Source organism: Anopheles gambiae, chromosome 2 (assembly GCF_943734735.2).
Source record: "Anopheles gambiae chromosome 2, idAnoGambNW_F1_1, whole genome shotgun sequence".
NCBI lineage: Eukaryota > Metazoa > Arthropoda > Insecta > Diptera > Culicidae > Anopheles > Anopheles gambiae.
In genome coordinates, this window is record NC_064601.1 from 115,977,264 (window position 1) to 115,995,741 (window position 18,478).

An 18,478-nucleotide genomic window follows, 5' to 3' on the forward strand; every position below is an offset into this window, starting at 1 on the left:
TAATTCCAACCATTTCTCTCCATGCCCCATTTGCAGATTATCGAGAAAAGCCAGAAAACGTCCACCAACCAGAGTACAAAGTTTCACCAGCTGCAGGCAATCTTTGGGCAGCAGACGACCAACCACAAGGACATTGCCAACCTGCAGAACAATCTGCTCAGCAACTCGCGCAACAGCTCCCGCAACAGCTCGCTGGAAAACATTAACCTGCTAAACTCGGAAAATGAGGTAAGCGATCGTGATCGTAGTGGGGCGCTCTACCAAAAAGGGCGAGTTCCTTCTTTTACGTATATTTGTAATCCTTTGCTTTTATTTACCTTTTTTTTAGCTCCGAAAGGCATTTAACAAGCAGGCGGACGAAATCAAGAGCCTGCGCAAAACGCTCAACGTGTCGGAGAAGCGTGTCCGCGAGCTGGAGGCGGAAGTGAAGCGGCTGCAGCAGCAACTGAAGCAACACCAGTAGAGTAGCCAACACGGAAGGGGCATACAACACCGGAAACATTGTGATTTGGGATATGTGATTGTTTCGGAAAAGGAGAGTTTTATGTGTTTCTTTGTTTGTGTTGGTTGGTTTGGTTGGTTCGGCTCTCTCGCGTGTGTGCGCGAAGAAGCAGCGTATAATGAATTTGCGTATGTGTTTTGCGTATGTGCGTGGTTTGTGCATTTTGTCAAGCATCAAACGCATGACGTTACGATGATGTATGTCGTATTTGTGTCTGTGTACGCTTGGTCCATGAGTGTGTGTGATCGTATATGTGTAGGGAAGGGAAGATAGGACAACAAACACGTGACAAATATCGAAAAGGGAATGCAAGGAACTCGGGAAATAGGGGAGAGGTACACGAGAGTAGTTACCAATACCTCCTCCCCATCGTCCCACGAAACAGTAGAGAGAGAGAAAGAGAGAGAGAGAGAGAGAGGATCGGTATGATTTATAAGCACAATAGAACGATTAGGTTAACCAGCTGGTCGGCGTAATCGGCTTTAGGAGATAGGTGGACGAGGACGAGGTTTTTGTGGCGCAACTTTTGCGCTCTGCTAAACGCTTCTACTACTACTGGCGGGGGGATGGTACTAACCTCCCGCAGAATGTACTACCGCTGCTGCCGCCAACCCTTATTACATTATATACTTACTTACCTGTGTGTATATGCGAAACAAGATTTGCTTTTAACGTTGACTTACGCAACAACAACAAATGAACGAACGAACGAACGAAACGAGCGTGTGTTTGCTGCCGGGGAAAATGGGAAAGCAGCAATATGCAGATGAGCTTGCGGGCTGCACAAACGGGAATAGACGCTACAACCACTGCTTACAACCACCATTCCCTTTCATATTCTCCCATCTCTGCTTACAGGAGGAGACAAGCAAAGACACAGCTTTTTGCCACAGTTGGGCTTACTAATGCTAAATACGATAATAATGCCACCTAAATGTAGCTCATAGTATTCTCCCTCCCCCCTTTCACACCAAACCCGAAACAGCAGCGCGTGGTTCCCCTCATTAATCCTATTTTCCCCTCGTTTTCTTCAACTCTCTATCTTTTCGAGAAGCATTTAGCTCCTCTCCGACAGTGGGCAGGGCGAGGGGATAAGGACGACCGTTGTGAGGAGTAATTTAATCAGGCATTTGTGTTTATTTTTCCTCTCTTTCTTCATACAAGATGCTATCCATTTTTTAAGATTAAGGTACTTGGACAAGTAACGAAGCTAACGAGTTGAAGAGCTTTTTTGGCAAAAAGAATGTACGAAGAATCACACGAGTGATGTGTGTGTGTGTGTGTGAAAGAAAGAAAGCAAAAGAATGTATGTGTGTGTGTAAAGAATGAATCGAGCTTGAGAGCATAATTTACCACGTAACGCAGTGGAACAGAGAAACTACACGAGAGCCGCGCAAAAAAGAATGCTAGTAAAATGTGAATGTGAAAAAACGCTATAACCATTTGGCCTGCCGCATCAATAGATGGAATGTGAGCAAAAAAGCAAAATAAGACAACAACGTAAAGGAACAAAGAAAAACTGACTGGGGTATGTGTTTTTTGTGTGAAAGAAGGATTCATTGTTTTTCTATTGGAGGATTCTTTGTCACGTGTTTTTATTATTATTTAAAAATCCACTCACTAAACACTATTCATTATTCTAGCACATTTGAACATATTGTGGTATGCGTACACCGCACCGGGTCTTGGTGCGCAATGTTGGAATGTTGGATGGAAAAGAATGGACGGAAAACGGAAATGCTTTCGAGCAAAAGAATCTCACGAAAGTCTCGTCTGGTTGGTTGGTAAAACGATGGATGATACGCTAGAAGTCAATACCCGCAAATGCACATCTAAAGCGTCACCTTCCGGAGAAGAGAAGCAGCAAGAAGCTGGATGAAGGGAATCAGCACCACAAGCACTGTGCCGGAAACGAACTGCGCCGAGCGTGGAGCACTGTTACACCCGTCCGTGTCGCAGGTGTAGATGCACGATCGGTACTCGATCTGATCGCCCGGATTGCGCACATAGTTGCAGTAGTTGCCGAGATCGCGCGACGAGCAGTAACGCTTAGCACCAATTCCATCTAGTGTCCAGTTCAGGCAAAGAGAGAAGGAAGACCGATTAATATGAGAACAACACAACCAACAGCAACAGCAACACACAAACACGTAGTAAGCCATGTGGATGGATGAGTGAGATTAAAAGACTTAAACGTAAAGGTGTGAAAAACATGCAGCTAGAAAAGGTGAGTTTTGCAACGGAAAAGGCGTGAAACAAGTGGCACACAACATACACACAATATACAAACACTAAAAGCGAAAGAAAAACCGAACCATGCATTGCCGTCGATTTGATGCAGTACTCGGCCTCGAACACGTGATCGCACGGTTCCGGCTTGAAGGGGGACGCCTCGTCCGCGACCAGCATGTCCGAGCAGTACATGGAGTGGGCGGACGAGCACTGGTAGCAAAGGATACCGCACGCTGAAAGTGGCCAAGAAAGGTGTGTGTTTGTGTATGTTTTGGGTTAGCCTGGTTAGATGAATGTAGTGAAGCCCAATCACCCGATATTTCGACCACTTTTTAACCATATGTTAAATATGTTATATTACAGGGTTTCCCACGATTTATTGATTGGTTCCCATTAATTTTTGGTATATTCCCATATTTTTTTCGTGCGTTCCCACGATTTTTTGGTCGTTTCCCATAATTTTTTGGTCTAATTGTATTGATATCCAATCGGAAAATACCAATAAATTATGGGATCGAACCAACAATCTATGGGATACTACCAAAAAATCGTGGGAACGCACCAAAAAATCATGGGAACTGACCAATAAATCGTGGGAAACCCTGTAATGCTGTGTTACTCTAATGTTCTACCAGCGGCCTGGCCACAGGGGTGTTAGTTGTGTGAAAGAGAGCCATGCAGCGCGAGATGTTAGCCACAACAGAGCCAACGAGTGGCAAGAGGAGGACGATACCTTCGAAGCGGCCAATGTGCTTGATGCAGAACTTGGCCCCGTACACGTTGGAGCAGTCGACCGGCTTCAGGTCGGGCGTATCGAACCGTTCGAACCATTCGCTGCACTGGAACGGTGTCGTCGAGTCGGTCGTATTGCACACGTAGCAGCTGATGGCCGTTGCTTTGAGGATAGAGGCGATTTACACACCCAGTGGAGAAGAAGGTGGTGGTGGAATTGGTGGAGGAAGAAAGAAAAATTCGTTAGCTTTAAAATTGTCATCGCCTTCCCTTAGGTGTGTGGTGGCTTATTCAACGAAACGAGCATAATCTGGAGCTGGAACACTACGACGCGGCAAAAAAAAGTGCATCCGTAATCCAGTTGCCTTTCCCCCTCTCCCCTTTGCTGTAACACTGACAGTGCAAATTTCCATCCCGAAAGGCAGATAATTATTTTAATGGCCCAAAATCTCGTCCTTTCGTCCTCGTTATCCTTTTGCTGCGGACTGACTGCATTGTGAGTGTAGAGTAAAACGACCACTTATAACAAGTGTGTTGTACGCCCAATTTGTGTCGTTTAGCGGAGTGTTCTTCCTTTCGTGATAAGCTTGATAGTGGGAGGGGGTGTGTTCGTGAAACGAGTGCCTTTTTTCACGCATCGCGGAACAATTGTCGCCAAGTGGCCACCAGACGAGAAATGCAGATTTAATCAGCTTAATGCATTCGGTTTCGTTGGTTCCGTTCTTCAACAAATCCTAGTGTGCGTTGAAAGTGCCCTCTTTCGCTCTCGCTCGCTCGCTCACTCTCACTCTCTCGTTCTCTCTCTTTCTCTGGGTTTGGATGAGGCTTCAGGAGCCCTTCAAAGCGCGCCGTTCCAATTGGACCTTATAGACGCGTATTTTCGGCAACACTTCAACCCGGGCGCCCGAATACCGGTGAAGTGTACTTTCCATTCCGCGATTGCCATTGGGGATTTTCATCTCAAAACGAGCGACTCGTAAGGATGAGCTGTTTTGTTTGTCTGGCGTGTTCGGGCGGTGAATTCTCCTACTTGGTACACTCAAGTAAAACATAAAGTTTGATGAAGCGTTTAAATGGTGTTCCTGTACGGCGAAATCGTGCGCTACCGCGCCACGGGTTTTCACGGAAAACTGCTGTGCCCAAATAGGAAAGTTTTGCCTTCGCGGAAAGTAAGTGAAAGTCAAATAGAGTAGAGAACTGCTTTTTACACTTTGCAGCAAGTCCTGCGGGGCTTTTTGTGGCATTTGTCTGTCTCTTTCTCACTCTCTCGCTCTCTCTCTCTCTCTCCTTGTTCCAGTTATGAAGCAACAATGATGTGGCATGCTCTTCGTCATTCCTCCTTCCACACCCGCATGTGCGTCCTGGGTAGCGTCCTTTCCGGCTACGGCAATCAATATACCGAGCCCCGGTTTCGATTGTCCGTTGATGTGGAAGAGCACCGATAAGAGTTCTCCAGCCCGTGGTACTGCCAGGCATTGGTCGGACGCGGTACGCTTTTGAAGCGGATATTGCTGCTAAATGAATCACAGCCCATGATGATGATGATGATGATGATGGAGGGACATGCCTTAAAATGGTGCTTTTTCAATTCCACTGCGGAAGTGGGTCTTCTGCGGGGCCCGGTATTTCATTCGACTCCGTGTAACAGCAGCAGCAGCACGTGTGTCTGTGTTTGATCGATTTAATTTGCATTTGGCAAGGTGCAAAGCATAATTCTCACTTCTTGTTGATCCTCGCTTCTCACTGCTCACACTGCTCACTGGGCGTGAGCGTATCAGCTTTTCTCACCACATCAAACAACAACAAATACCATTCCCCTGCCCCTCCTAGCATGACTCATTGGTCACTGCACTTCCCCCCTGCTTTGCTTAATCAAAGAGGGGATTTATGGTTTCATTTTCCACCCCCGTGTAAAAATACACGCGTCACGCACACACCACTTTCAACTTACCACTCTCTACGGCGGCCAGCAGGAAAACCACTCCCAGTCCAAATTGCTTCATGGTTTTTTCTTTCCACGTTTAATTAGTAGCGAGACACTGCACAGCAGCAGCACACCCAAAGTGACGCGCGACAGACGACGGACGGCTACAGTTGCTGCGTTCGGTTGTCAAGGAAACAGCTACCTACAAATCGAATCGACACAAGCAAAAAAGGAACGATTATGAATTACTTCTATGCACACAAAAAGGGCAAAATTGTTATTTTTTTTACGTTTCGATTCGTTCCTGCTGTTTAACAATACAAACACACCCGCACACGATCACGCTCGATCACGATCTGCTGCTGTCACACGCGCGTGTTTGACAGGTGTGTGCTAAATCGATCAAAACTCTCTCACACACACACAGGTAACGTGGAGAGTGGAGCCGTTCGTCGAGAATTTAAATTCAAATGCGAATGCACGTGCGAACGAAGCAACCACAGATGTTTCTATAGAGCGGTGCGCGAACTTAACGCGTCGAAGGGAATAAAGGAACTGAATGTCGTGCACAAAAACGGCCGGTCAGTTAAACGGTAGTCGTCGCCATTCCCAACCAAGCGCATGCGCATTCCGTTAAATGAATGAAGGGGAAAAGCACGGCTTCATTCACGACCTAAACGGTCGGTCGAACTGAAACACACTTCCTCAGTGCTCTTAACGCGGCAGTTGCCGCAGCGACAGTACAAAGGTGAGAATTTTCAAAATGAATTGACGAGGTTTTATTATTTCAGTGATTATGGTTCAAAATTTAGCCCTACTTACTCGTCCCGAGCTCCGATAGATGCTCGATACGTGCTGCTTTGGATGCTTTCTGAAACAGCATTTTCCATTAAATACTAGCTTGTTTCCAATTTCTTTCCATTTGTGTTACAACGTGTGATATAAAGTGCCACGAAACCGCCAATAATTTATCGGAGCAACAGCACACAGCACAACTTAGCATAAAATTAAATCAATAAAACCATAACATCGCTGTGTGTGTGGTTTTTTTTTGTTCTTTTTATTGAATCCATTCTTCTCATTTTCATAAATGTTTCTTGCTCTTATCACGATGTTGCCATATATAAGTCTTTCTCTGTTTACCATTCCCGTTTTTTGTTTGTTTGTTTACTCCTTCGGGAGGGTTTCCTTCCTCTTGCGCTTTCTCTTGCAAATATGCTTGCCTGTGTGTATGTGTGCGTGTCTGTTTGTTTGCTGATTTGTTTACTTATGCATATCAGCTGTTCCACATTCTTCTTCTACCGCTTCTTGTGCTGCTTGCCTGCTGCTATGGATAAATGGTAATGCTTTTGCAACGTACAGGCACACACACACATACAACACGATTGCGGGAGATTTTGTTGGCGGGTGGGATAAATCACGGTCCTAACTGCCTAACAGCCTAACTGAATTAACCGAACAAACCATAATTATACATAACGAAAATGCATGCAAAAACGTTCAACCTGGCTGGGGTGTGGTGGTGGTAGCACGCGCGACGGTTGTTTTTGCAGAAGGATTTAATTGTTACCTTTCTCTCTCTCTCTCTCTCTCTCTCTCTCTCTCTCTCTCTCTCTCTCTCTTTTAAAATGCCATTATTACTGTTAGGGTTACATTTCTTGCGAGTACTGTTTTATTTTTTCCTTTGATTGCTAATATGCTTTCTATCTAAACGTTTTCACTTTCGTGTATGTATTTGTGTAGTATTTGTGGGGTGGTGTGGTGGTGGTGGGTTTGTTTTTATTTCATACTCGCACCTACTACGATTTGATGCTGCTGGCCTGCTTACTACACTACTACCACTGTTACGCTTCGTTTCCATGGTGTTTCTACTACTAACCCGCGCGCAAATGCTTCACAGGTACGCAGCACAAGCCAACCTGTTCCTTCGTGCGCACATTTTTGCTCGTTGGGGCTCTGCTCTACTCCTCCCTACGTGCTTATAATTATAGGTACAAGGATAGTAATGTTTTAAATGAATCAATGAACAAGGAGAAGATTAAATGAATCATGCGAAATCTTACAAAGCAAACGGCATATCACCTCGCACACTTTTTGTATTTTTCTTTTTTCCTCCAACCATGGTGTTTAAAAGCGAGCGTTTTGTTTTTTGGATCCGTTCCACCAGCGGCTACGAGCTACGATGTTCGTGTGTGTGGCTACAAGCAAACGACCTATATCTGTTCTGTCACGACCTATTTTCATCAGTCAAAAAACATACTTTGCTTCTACACCTTCCACGAATCGTAGTGGAGAGTTAGTAAATGTAGTATAGTGCTTGCCCGTAGTCTCGCCCGTCTAACAACAGAACAGAAGAGGAGAATGGGTTCACTCTCTTTGCTTACATGGCTAACAAAACAAACAAAAAAGTAGTGTATAAAAAGCAACAAAGAAATAAAGTTAAAATATTATTATTGTTTATAAAAAAAACACTCACGCACACACTCAAAATAATACACGAGAAATATCACACACTCAATCGGCACGGACGCGTAAGCGGTGTTGTACTTTTTTTTTGTTTCTTTACGTGGAACGAAAGTTCAAAGGTCAGAAAGTGTATAACAAGATAGAGAAAGAAAGAAAGGAAACATAAACAAACAGAAATATACTAAATTTACGTTTTCCACTTTCAGTGGCTGCGTTCAACTGCGTTCGGTGGTCGAGCGAGGAAGCACACACACAAACACACACACACGCGCATAAAAAATATATACTGATTCGTTCAAATAAATATCTCTTCTTCTTCAAAGAACCTCTCTCTCTCTCTCTCTCTCTCTCTCTCTCTCTCTCTCTCTCTCTCTCTCTCTCTCTCTCTCTCTCCCATTCGCCCTATTTGCTTCTTTTACACGGGAAGACACACATCTATTCGCTCTCTCCATCTCCCTCTCTCTCACTGATTGCACACACCACACACGCCGCCTACTCGGTTCGGTTGCTCCGTCTACGTCAGGGCCGGCTTAACACGCGTCTTCTTTCGCTTCAAGCTCGAGTCCGTCTTAAGGGAGCGTTTCTTCTTTAGCAGCTTCTTACCGCCGGCATCGGTGCCCGATTTGGTCGATTTGGCCAGCTTGGTTTGCTTAGGCTTGAGCGTACCCTTGCCAAACTTGGTGCCGACCTTCCCTTCGCCACTGCTGCTACAGCCACTCCCGCTAGCGATGCTACCAGCACCACCACCACCACCACCGACAACAACACTCTCCATCGAAGGACCCATCGAAGACGAAGCCGTGACCACATCACCGACACCAACGCTGCCGCCACCAACGACACCACCGCCAACACCACCACCGCTGCAAATCAACGCTTCCGTTGTGACCGTGGTGCCGCCGACCGTCGTGTGCAGCTCGCTTGCTGCTGCCTGTGTGTACGTCGAGATCAGCTTCGAGATGCCAGCGTGCGTGGTGGTAACGATCGTCGTGCCCGGTGACGCAGTGCCACCACCGGTGTACGAACAGCACGGTGCCGCATCGAAGCTATCATCGCACTGCATATCGTTCACGTCCAGTAGTTTGCTTTCCGATTTCACCTTCTTGCCCGCGCCCAGTGCCGGAAGGTCGGCCAGCGTGCCCGGCACCACGGTGAGGAAGTTGGGCAGCGAGCCCGACCCAATGCCACCCTTAAAGCACAGCTCCGAGGCCTGCTGGGCCGATACTTTGATCTTTTTGCGAGGCACTTGTTCCTTCGTGCTGCGGAGCATTAGCTCCTGGAGTTTCTTACCACCGGCGCCCACCGCCCCAACAACGCCACCACCCACACCAACACCACCACCGGTGCCGCTCACATCGCACAGGACTTTTGATTTTTTCGGCTTACCGAAGGCACCGACCTTGCGGGAAATCTTGCCACCGGCTCCACCGGCACCGACCACGTGTGTCGTTTTAAGCGTCACCGATGAACCGCTCGCTTTCAGCACCTGCCGGGGGTGTTGCGTCGATCCGGCACCGGTAGCACCGGACGCGCCACTGGATCCACCCCCTCCTCCACCGGCTAGTAACAGTGTAGCCGCATCCGGATCACCCACCATCTTGCTCGCGACGGCGACGGTCGGGCCGGGGACACCCGTTTGCTGCCCTGCACCGCCGGCCACACCGACCACCGGTGCACCGAGCGAATGATCCCACTGGATTGCGTTTTCCTTCGCTACGTCTATCGAGCAGGACAGCTGATTGGCCAGCCGCTTCGTGTGGGACTTCTGGGTCTGGTGTGCGAGAGACGATGGCGATGATGGCGATGATGATGAAAAAAAGAAGAAATAAAATGATTGTGTAAATGAAAGTGTGCAGTACTACGTGTGGTAGTGGAGTCATGTAAAAGGGCTCTTCCCTTCAACCCAACCCAACACCATCGGCTCGGCGCTTTTCCGCGCCACAAACACATAGAAACATTTACAAAATATTGATTTATACCACAAATTATGCTATTATTAGTAGGAAAGGGAAGAATATTTACAGAAAAGAATCAAAAGCGACAAGATAGCACCAAACTACAGCGAAACAGAGAGCGCGCAGTCCAAAGGAGTAGCAGTAGTAGATGAGAATTCTCAAAACTATCAATGCCAAAAAGAAACACAAAACACACCTACACAAATTACAAAAAAGAAGAGAAGGAAAGAAAGAAACCAACCCAACTACCACCAAGAAGGTAAGAAAGCAGAGAGAGAACGGAAAACACAATCAACGAATGTAACTTTATTATTATTATTATTATTTAGCTAATAAACATTCTCCCAGGTTGAACCAGGACAACACCGTGGGAGGCGAAAAGAGGGCGAAAGGAAACGGATAGGGCGCGATAACAACATAACAACAATATGTATTTCGTACTTCATTAGCCTCTTCGAACCGGGAAGATCGCGAGTAGTGCACAAGATAGCAAGCGAATTATAAGACGCGGAGAATCATTTAACACACGCACACATTTTATGAACACATTCGGGAAGTATATAATTGCACTACAAGAGTTCTCGGGACGGTCGATCGATCGATCGGACTCCAATTCCGGAAACGAAAACTGAGATCATTCTGCCGCACCACTGTTGCACTGGCTGCTGCTGCTGCTTGTAGGGTAAGTAGTAGTAGTAAGTAGTAGTAGTGTTGTTGTTGCAGTAGTAGTAATTGCAGTAATTAGTTGTTCTCGTAGTGATGGTACTGGTCGAGATGTTACTACAGCAGCTAATTAAACTCCCCTGCTGCTCGCTTCAAAATATACAAAACGATCTTTAAAATGAACGAGAGAACGTGTACGGCTGCTGCTGCTGTTTTGTTTTCCTTCTGGTTGGGTGTGTTCGTCTTCATGGCCTGCTGCTTGCCCTTTGTTAAAGCCAATCGTAACTTATAATATCACCATACTACAGGTAACAGGGGTGGGGGGAAGGACGAAACGAAAAAGGAAGGAAAAACATAAACATCCAAATGAAGAAAGAGAGAGAGAAAGACTGGAGCAACCAAAAACCATGCAATAGCATAAAATGGAAAAGAGGAAGAAAGGCATACTTGAATAATTTCCCCTCACTACCTTCACCATCCCAAAACAAGGACACACACACACGCACACACACAACACCTTAGGCAACTTGATGCTGTGGCTGCGGCTGATGATGCTGTTGGAATGCGTCGGCAAAGAGCAGAGCCGCCCGCGGACAACATATTACCTTATTGGTGACGCGTGCCTTCGACGAGCCGCGCTCGATTTCGATCCGCAGCGCGTTGCGCAGCCCCTGCAGCGTGCGAAACTCGCAGTTCGGCAGTCGGGACAGTGGGTTCGAGTTGGTGAGATCCAAAATGGATGGTCCGAGGGCTTTCCCAACCTAAAAAACAGGCAAAACACGGTTAGTTGGCGGTTTGTTTCGAGGTCTGTTGCGCCTTTTGGGGACCTACGACCTACCTCCTCGAATACGGCCGGCGTATACTTCGGGGGTACAAGCGTGTGCGTCGTTTTGGCCACAATCTCCTTGCCCCGGGGTGGCAGTATGTTGACGCACTTGCCAGTGTTGTAGTTGCATTCCAGCGTGTAGCTCTTGATCAAACCGGTGCTCTTGTACACGGCCACACGTCCCGATCCTTCCTTCGACAGACCGTCCCGCTTACCCCTACAACGAAATGCGGCATTTGTCAGTTAAAATTGTACCTCATCACGCTCCCGCCCTCTCTTACTTGTAGTACATGTTGCGCTCGCTGAAATTACACGCATCGAAATGGAAGTGCTGCGAGTTGAGGCTCATCAGCCGCGGCAGCAGCATGCACTCGACCGCTTCGACCGTGCTCGGCAGATGGTTCCCGTACATGAACACGCCCTTCTTCGAGGCGTGCCCGTGCAGATCGATGTACATGAACAGATTGCTACGGTCCTCGTACACCACCCGATCGTGCCGCTCGTCCAGCTGGGCCAGAAAGTCCAGGCTAATGTTCAGGCTGCGCGGCACACCGCCAACGCCACCGCCGCCCATCACCGGATTAAGGTACTCGTTGCGGTGCGATCGATAATGGCTGTACTGTGCAGCGTTGGTTTGAGGCGTTTGGGGGCGATTTTTACCACCCACCGTGGTTCCACCATCACCAAGGACAGTTCCACCACTGCCCGAAGCTCGACCAGCACCACCCACACCGATCAAGGACGACGTGGAGGAGGACGTAGCTTGCTGCTTGCCACCTGCGGAGCCCTTTTTGAACGCGCCCAGCGCCATTTTGCCACCGTGCAGTGTGGCTACGACCTGCCCTTGAGCGTTTCCGCCCGCTGACATGGCACCACCCGTGCCAGCTACTCCACCCGCTGCTCCTCCCCCCGCCAGATAGTGATGGTGGTGATGATGGTGATGATGGTGATGGTGATGGTGATGCGGATGTACCAGAAACTCCTTGAACTTGAGCGTGCCGGGGGTCGCACCGAGAAACTGTGGCTTGTTCAGCACGTGCTGCTTGTGATGGGCGCTCTTGCCGATGCCACCCTTTCCCGTGTCGACCTTGGCCGTTACCGAGTGGATTGATTTTTTCAAGCTCAGGCTAGAAGCGCTTCGGCCTCCAGCAGTACCGCGGACTGTAGCGGGTGCAAGGTTGTTGCTGCTGCTAGCGGTGGTGGCCGTGCCTTCGCTAACGATCGGATTTAGCTCCGGAATTAGTTTCTCGGTGAAAACTTGGGCCGCAGTCGTAGCAGCGGCAACGAGCGATTGCGGCTGCACGACGGCTGCCGGAACCACGGCTGCCGGTGTGGAATCGGCTGTGGGCGGGCTGCCAGTGGAATCGGCGGATGATTGAGTGGGCAGCGCGGCGCTCGATGCAACTTTCGACGTCAGCGAGGACGAGGTGGAGCTTGCTTCGCTGAACCCGGAATCGGACGCCGCCGGTGTGTCCTGTTCGACTGAATCCGATTCTAAAAAAGGAACAGACAACAGGGAACGGAACGGAAGCATTAGTTTTAAAGGTTCTGCGCAACAGGCACACGTAGAATCATGTATTAAACCGTTTCTGATTACGACAAAACGAACATGCGGAATGGTTTGCTGCTGAGCGAGACCGAGCGAGTTTGTTAAATGTGTGCCGCCAAATGTTATGTTAGTATGTTATGTTTTAGCGGACAATGAAACAACCCCAAAATGGAAGACGAAACAACATCTGGATTCATCAATACACGCTTGCAATGTAGCTTTTGAGTGGATAAACAATAAACAGCCGATCAACAGTTGCAATGCCAATAAGAGTAAGAGAGAATGAATCTTCCAAAATGTCCGTTTCGCAGAGGGCGCGTTACATGCGTGTGAAGCTAGAGCTGTGATGATGGGGCTAATGAGGAGCTGCCATGGAAACCACCTTCGTTTGCCCTTTCGCTCTGGGGGACATACCATCGGTGAGTGGTGACGATGCAACGGAAGCGGTAGTAGTTGTGTTAGCATTGGTTAACCCCGTCGGTGATGAGACCAACTCGGGTGAGGAGGGGGACGATTTCGCTGCCGACAACGCTGGCTCCTCTGCGGTGGATGTAGACTCTTCCTCCGCCACCGCCGGCAACACCAGTGTAGGTTTGGGAAGGGCTTGCGCTATCGGGGACAACTTTGCGCCACTGCCAGCAGACACTGCGGCACCGGACGCACCAGCCTTTGCACGTCGACGGCGTAAAATTTTGCCCAACAGTTTATCCGACCACGATGCGGATGACGACGACGACGACGACGATGGGGAAATGGTGCTTTTCGCTCGATTGGACAAACTAGCCGCCGGTTCGGCAGGCGTTACGAAAGCAATCACGGACCGTCGCTCGCTGGCAACGCTTACGGTGGGCTGCGGCGTGCTGGACAGGGACGGTGTGCGGCGCTTCCGAATCGATCCATCCACTGGGAGCGACATGGTCGAGGACAATCGTTTGACTGGTTGGTGGGAGGTCGGGGCAGAGAAAGGAAGCACGGAACTTGTACTGCTGGAAGCTTTCCATGACGAGTCGATGGATTTTAGTTTGGGAAGTTTCATTTTCTGAATGTGTTGTGTTGTGTTAGTAGAAGGAGTAGTAGTATTGGTAGTAGTGGTAGTAGAGGTGGTGGTAGTATTGGTTGTCCCTGTTGTAGCACCACAGATAGGACTAGCTGAGAGCGGTTGTGCGTTGTGAGTGCTGTGTCGTCTCGTTATCGTCAATGGGATCGTGGTCGAGGGTATACCTTTTTTCAGTGCCATTTTCACATTGCCTCCCGATGAGTCCACCGGTGCGGATCCTTCTCCGGCTGGTGTAGCACTTTCGGGATCAACAACACCGATCGCTTCCTTGGATCCTTCCCCGTGCGCGTGCTCCTTTTCCTTTTCCAGTTCGTACGATTCAACTTCATCCACACCGAGATGGTAGTACCTGAGCAAGAACAAAGAGATAGCGATAAATCAATAAAATGCGTCATTTTCGACGGGACTCCTGTGACTCCACAACTTGCCTAATCAACTTCCTGGCGGCATAGATCGCCGGTTGCGTCTCGTGGCAGGGGCTAATGTACACCCGGTTGAGATTGTGACCGCGCGTATCCGACCGGTACAGCCCGTTGTACACGCCGTCCGGGTTCAGGAAGGGAATTATCTTGAACACGTACATCCGCCGAAGCGTCTGCGAGACGATGCTCTTCCGATCCAGCAGCATGCTGAGAAACCCGTTCAGCACGAAGCTGGCCGGCGTTTCGCCCGGATGCACGCGGGACGAGATGAACACGATCTTCTTCTCCCTAAACGTGTGGCAGCGCTGGGCCGCCTCGTCCGGGAACAGATTACGCAGGCGCGTCTCGCGCGCCGTCTGAATCCCGTGAAAGGAGCTGATGGTGAGCAGCTCGATGCGGCGGTGCTCGATCGAGTGCGTCAGCAGCTCGCGGCAGTAGTAGATCTCGTCCCGTGGGTCCGCCTTCTGATCGTCCTCCGGGGAGGGATTGGCGGCGGCCGCCACCGCCGATGCCACGTTGAGCTGATGGTGAAACGACGGTAACTTTGCTTTCGTTGCGGACGCCGACGAGGACGCTTGTTGTGCGGGTTGTTTCATTTCACCACCACCACCCTGCGGTAACTCTATTTTCACCTTGTTCACAAGGTTTGTAATCTGCTGCATCGATTCGGAGGTGTTTTCATCAATTACCATCCCACCGGCACCGCCGGGCCCGAGCACGGTTTGCAGCGATTTGGCCGCCTCCGCCAGCACTTCCTTGCCCGGCGGCGAACCTTCGCCGACCCCGTCGCGTGCCGTTTCGTCGAACGATTCCGGGCTGGTACGGTCGACGCGCTCCATCTTCGACAGCTTCCCTTTCCGGCGGTGCGGTGCCAGGTTGGAGATGTTTTTCGATTCCTCCGCCGCGGTCGCGGGCAGTGAGTCGTACTTTTGCGAAATGTCGTACGCCATCTTGTGCAGCTCGAACGGATGGCGGCCATACTTGCGATCGAACGTGGACAGCTGGTCCATCAGCTCGGTGTAGGTGAAGGGAAACGTAAATGCGTAATAGATCCGCGTCGTGTCACCGCCCACCTCTGGCACCTTGTGCAGGAAGGAGATGAAGAACACATCGTTCGTAATCTGCAAAGAAAGGATGATATTTAGCCCGGGAGTCTTCGTTAAAGCGCAGCGTAAGACAACTCACCGAATACGATGGCTTATCTTTGATCCGTTCCCAGCGCCCGTTCGGGCCCACCTTCGTGACCGGGTGCATGCCCTGGCTGAACAGTTTCGCCTGCTTGTTTAGATTCATCACATTAAACTTTACGATTTGGTTGGGCCGTCCGCCCGTCACCGCGAAATGGAACCAGGTCCGGTTCTGATTCTCGTACGGCGTGCCGGCACAGTCCGGGCGGGTCCACAGATTGAACTCCACCTCCACCAGCGGGTTCTCGGTCGCGTGCGGTGTGGGCGAGGGAATGGGCATCCCGAGGGACCCGCCGGCGTTGGCACCGGGCGTTGCGGCAGCGCTGCCACTTCCGGACACCGACGAAAGCAGTCCATGGTGTTGCTGCTGCTGCTGCTGATGCAAGCCAATCCCCAGCGTGGCTGCTACTATGGCGGAAGCGCTCGTACTGCCCGGCCCGATGGCACTGCTCCCCGAACCGATAACGGGAACACCAGACGTCCCACTCGATACCGTGTTGCCCACGATTCCGAGTCCTGACCGGGTAGAAAACGGCAGGGGAAAAGAAGAGCAGAAAAATAGAATCAATTCCAATGCAAGAAGCGAAAGAAGTAGGTTATTTATTTGAAACATTGCTGCGCGCTTGCATTCCCTTCTTCCTCCGTACTTCGGAATGTAGGCGCCCACCACCGCAACGAGCATTTGTTGATTTCTGGGCTACTTTGATTTGATCGATTTAACTGTCGGCAGGTTGCTCTCCGCCAAAGCAAAAGCTTTTCCTTTCGCGTGTGACTTTTGGGTCCTTTTTTTGCTTTGCTTTTTTTTGCTGTTGTATCGTGTTCGCACACGAGGATGCTTATCTTGTGGAATTGCGAGGCACGATTTATTGATGTCATACTTTGGCACCGTGTTCCGGAGATTTGCCAGAGATACGCCAGGTACACGGAGCGCTTGTTTTATCGATCCGTTGGGAGTAGAGCGTACTGTACCGCACATAAACCGTCCTTGCAAAGCAAATTGTACCAATATAAAGTAGCCCTTTTGACCGTAGTAATAAACCGGTATGTAAATGTAATGGGAATGCGGCACAATATGCACCCGACTCTGCGTTGTTGTGTGAGCCACCCACTAAAGCACAATAGAGGAAACACTAGAAGGTGGCGTCTTCGCAAAACAGACAACATAATCAGTGTGTCCTAAAATAAAGATTACATCCTCGTTGTCTGGCAGGCACGCCGTGTATGCCGTTTCACACGAGGGAGGGCAAAGGGGAATCACCCAATCGTGCCCATGCCGAAATGTATAACCCCCCGTGTCGTGTGTGTCTATTTGTGTATGTGTATGTGTGTGTTTGCGCCGCTGTGTTTATGTAACAAGCGCCAACCAGGCCAACGGTTCGGTCAACCAGGAAAAAATACCCAAACCACCAAAGCTTTCGACCTCGACCACTGCCCGGTCGTCGCATTTGCTTTCGACGAGGGGGCGCGCGTGTGGGTCAACCCACCCAATTCTAATTCTACCCCCATCTCTGCACCACCGTTTGCAACCCAAACTGCAAAGTGAAATCGAGTCGACGGACGCCGAAAACAGATGTAGAAAGTTGTTTAGCCAACGTGCCGCGAGCACGCGGACTGCTTGGATGGTCACCACGGTTTGCCTGCTGCTATTGCTTTTACACTTGAAAATGGAACACTAAAATAAAAAAAAAAAGAAAACACTTGGACACAATGATTACCTTCACAGCATCGCACCAACTCGACCTTTCCCAGGTTGCCGGAATCGAACTTGGAGTAGAACGTGTATCCAGCACACTCAAAGTTATCCACCATCATCATTGCCGTCGTCATCGTTGCTCCTCTGCTCCGTTTCCTTTTTTTGCTTTGCGCTCTCTATTTTTCCAACAAAACACAACCACGGCACGAAAACAATTTAGTCGCTGCTGCTGCTGCTGCTGCTGCTGCTGCTCATCCTTTTTCACCCACCCGCTCTGTGGTGGGGTGGCTTTGCACTAGCAGTGAATTTAATGCAACCGCAGTCGGGACGCGCTGTCCCTTTTAAAGGTGGACAACACCCGTCGCCGTCGATATGCTCGGCCAAAAACAGTGCCACTGCATCGGGAAAGACACGACCTGCCTGCTTGCTGCTGCTGCTGCTGGCTGTTGCTACTGCGCTCGGCGATGTTCTTCTACTTCTGCTTTCCCACTGTTGCCGTCGCTCAGCTGAGACTGCTGCGATGAAAAGCCCGTCGCCTGAATGTGAATGTGAAAAAGTGAACGTTGATGGGTATTGGGGTGGTGGTGGGAGAGCGGAGGTTAGAAATGAAACATGAAACAGCCAAAGGAAACTGAAAGGAACCCGTTCCCGTCGTATGGGGCAACGAAACACTTCACCAACACTCACTCACACACACACAGGCTCACTCTCGTTCTGTCGTTCGTTCTTGTTCGTTCGCGTTTTTGGGGTCGAGATGAAGGGGACAGCGCAGTAGCAGATGGGTAGAGTGTTTGGCAATGTGCGCTTCGCGTTAATCATACGGGGTGAAACGTAAACAAAACATTGCCCACAATCGCACACCTCATCTGTTCGTCTTTCACACCACCACCACCACCACCAGCACCACTACCATCAGTGTAACAAGAAGCACGACGAGTACCACCTCATCAACACATTCACACATACGCAATACACACACACACACACCCACAGTCGAGTTCGATTTCCACAGCCGTGTTTGTTGTGTGAGGGCTGTATCGATGACTTTCGTTCAGCTTCTGCCGTAGAAAGAACAACTAAACTTCCTTTTTCCCGTTTGCCACAATCTCACACACCACAGCACGGAGAAATCGACGGGAATGGTTGTGTCGTCGTTTGTCAAAAATGTCTCGAACCTTCACGCAATCGAGCACGATCTAGAGCGAACGGTCCACACAAAACCCAAACCCAGACGGGAGCTTTTCCTAGCCCTACGCAAAGATGCAGGTGG

At 49.6% G+C, this 18,478-nt stretch overlaps 3 protein-coding genes across 10 annotated transcripts in view; 1 reads left to right on the plus strand and 2 right to left on the minus strand.

The window, feature by feature from the left end:
• Positions 1 to 2,021, plus strand: part of LOC1269703 (coronin-1A) — a 31,195-nt gene extending 29,174 nt beyond the window's left edge. For all 5 annotated transcript variants that reach the window (XM_061645602.1, XM_564732.3, XM_061645601.1 and 2 more), the window contains 2 exons: positions 37 to 228; positions 329 to 2,021. In XM_061645602.1, coding sequence (XP_061501586.1) covers positions 37 to 228; positions 329 to 463 — 327 coding nt within the window. In that variant the 3' untranslated portion in view covers positions 464 to 2,021. The remainder of the gene's footprint in view (positions 1 to 36; positions 229 to 328) is intronic.
• A 43-nt stretch (positions 2,022 to 2,064) lies between these two features.
• LOC1269706 (U-scoloptoxin(05)-Sm1a) lies at positions 2,065 to 5,905 on the minus strand. Of its 2 annotated transcripts, none has more exons than XM_061645606.1 (4): positions 5,681 to 5,905; positions 5,418 to 5,592; positions 2,818 to 2,967; positions 2,065 to 2,567 (listed from the first exon to the last, which is right to left on the minus strand). In XM_061645606.1, the coding sequence occupies exons 2-4, from the start codon at positions 5,467 to 5,469 to the stop codon at positions 2,335 to 2,337; spliced, it is 435 nt and encodes a 144-aa protein (XP_061501590.1). In that variant the 5' UTR covers positions 5,470 to 5,592; positions 5,681 to 5,905; the 3' UTR covers positions 2,065 to 2,334. The 2 variants fall into 2 exon arrangements, with proteins under 2 accessions (XP_061501590.1, XP_308352.5); XM_308352.5 differs by lacking the exon at positions 2,818 to 2,967 and adding an exon at positions 3,468 to 3,629 and having other exon boundaries at positions 5,681 to 5,897.
• A 1,055-nt stretch (positions 5,906 to 6,960) lies between these two features.
• LOC1269705 (uncharacterized) lies at positions 6,961 to 17,640 on the minus strand. Of its 3 annotated transcripts, none has more exons than XM_061645607.1 (9): positions 17,231 to 17,640; positions 15,514 to 16,031; positions 14,335 to 15,449; positions 14,071 to 14,255; positions 13,264 to 13,785; positions 11,582 to 12,794; positions 11,313 to 11,517; positions 11,080 to 11,235; positions 6,961 to 9,627 (listed from the first exon to the last, which is right to left on the minus strand). In XM_061645607.1, the coding sequence occupies exons 1-9, from the start codon at positions 17,340 to 17,342 to the stop codon at positions 8,371 to 8,373; spliced, it is 5,283 nt and encodes a 1,760-aa protein (XP_061501591.1). In that variant the 5' UTR covers positions 17,343 to 17,640; the 3' UTR covers positions 6,961 to 8,370. The 3 variants fall into 3 exon arrangements, with proteins under 3 accessions (XP_061501591.1, XP_061501592.1, XP_061501593.1); XM_061645609.1 differs by lacking the exon at positions 6,961 to 9,627 and adding an exon at positions 10,089 to 10,776; XM_061645608.1 differs by lacking the exon at positions 13,264 to 13,785.
• Positions 17,641 to 18,478: the final 838 nt, after the last annotated feature.

Bases quoted from the DNA above. Each gene is read 5' to 3' on its own strand.
- LOC1269706 (XM_308352.5), bottom strand. From the start codon at position 5,469: ATGAAGCAATTTGGACTGGGAGTGGTTTTCCTGCTGGCCGCCGTAGAG. The intron at 3,630-5,417 runs GTAAGTTGAAAG...CTATCCTCAAAG, and splicing joins GCTGGCCGCCGTAGAGAGTG to CAACGGCCATCAGCTGCTAC. The intron at 2,568-3,467 runs GTATCGTCCTCC...ACTGGACACTAG, and splicing joins GCACATTGGCCGCTTCGAAG to ATGGAATTGGTGCTAAGCGT.
- LOC1269705 (XM_061645607.1), bottom strand. From the start codon at position 17,342: ATGACGACGGCAATGATGATGGTGGATAACTTTGAGTGTGCTGGATAC. The intron at 12,795-13,263 runs GTATGTCCCCCA...TTCCTTTTTTAG, and splicing joins ATCGTCACCACTCACCGATG to AATCGGATTCAGTCGAACAG. The intron at 9,628-11,079 runs GTAATATGTTGT...CTCGCACACCAG, and splicing joins AGGCACGCGTCACCAATAAG to ACCCAGAAGTCCCACACGAA.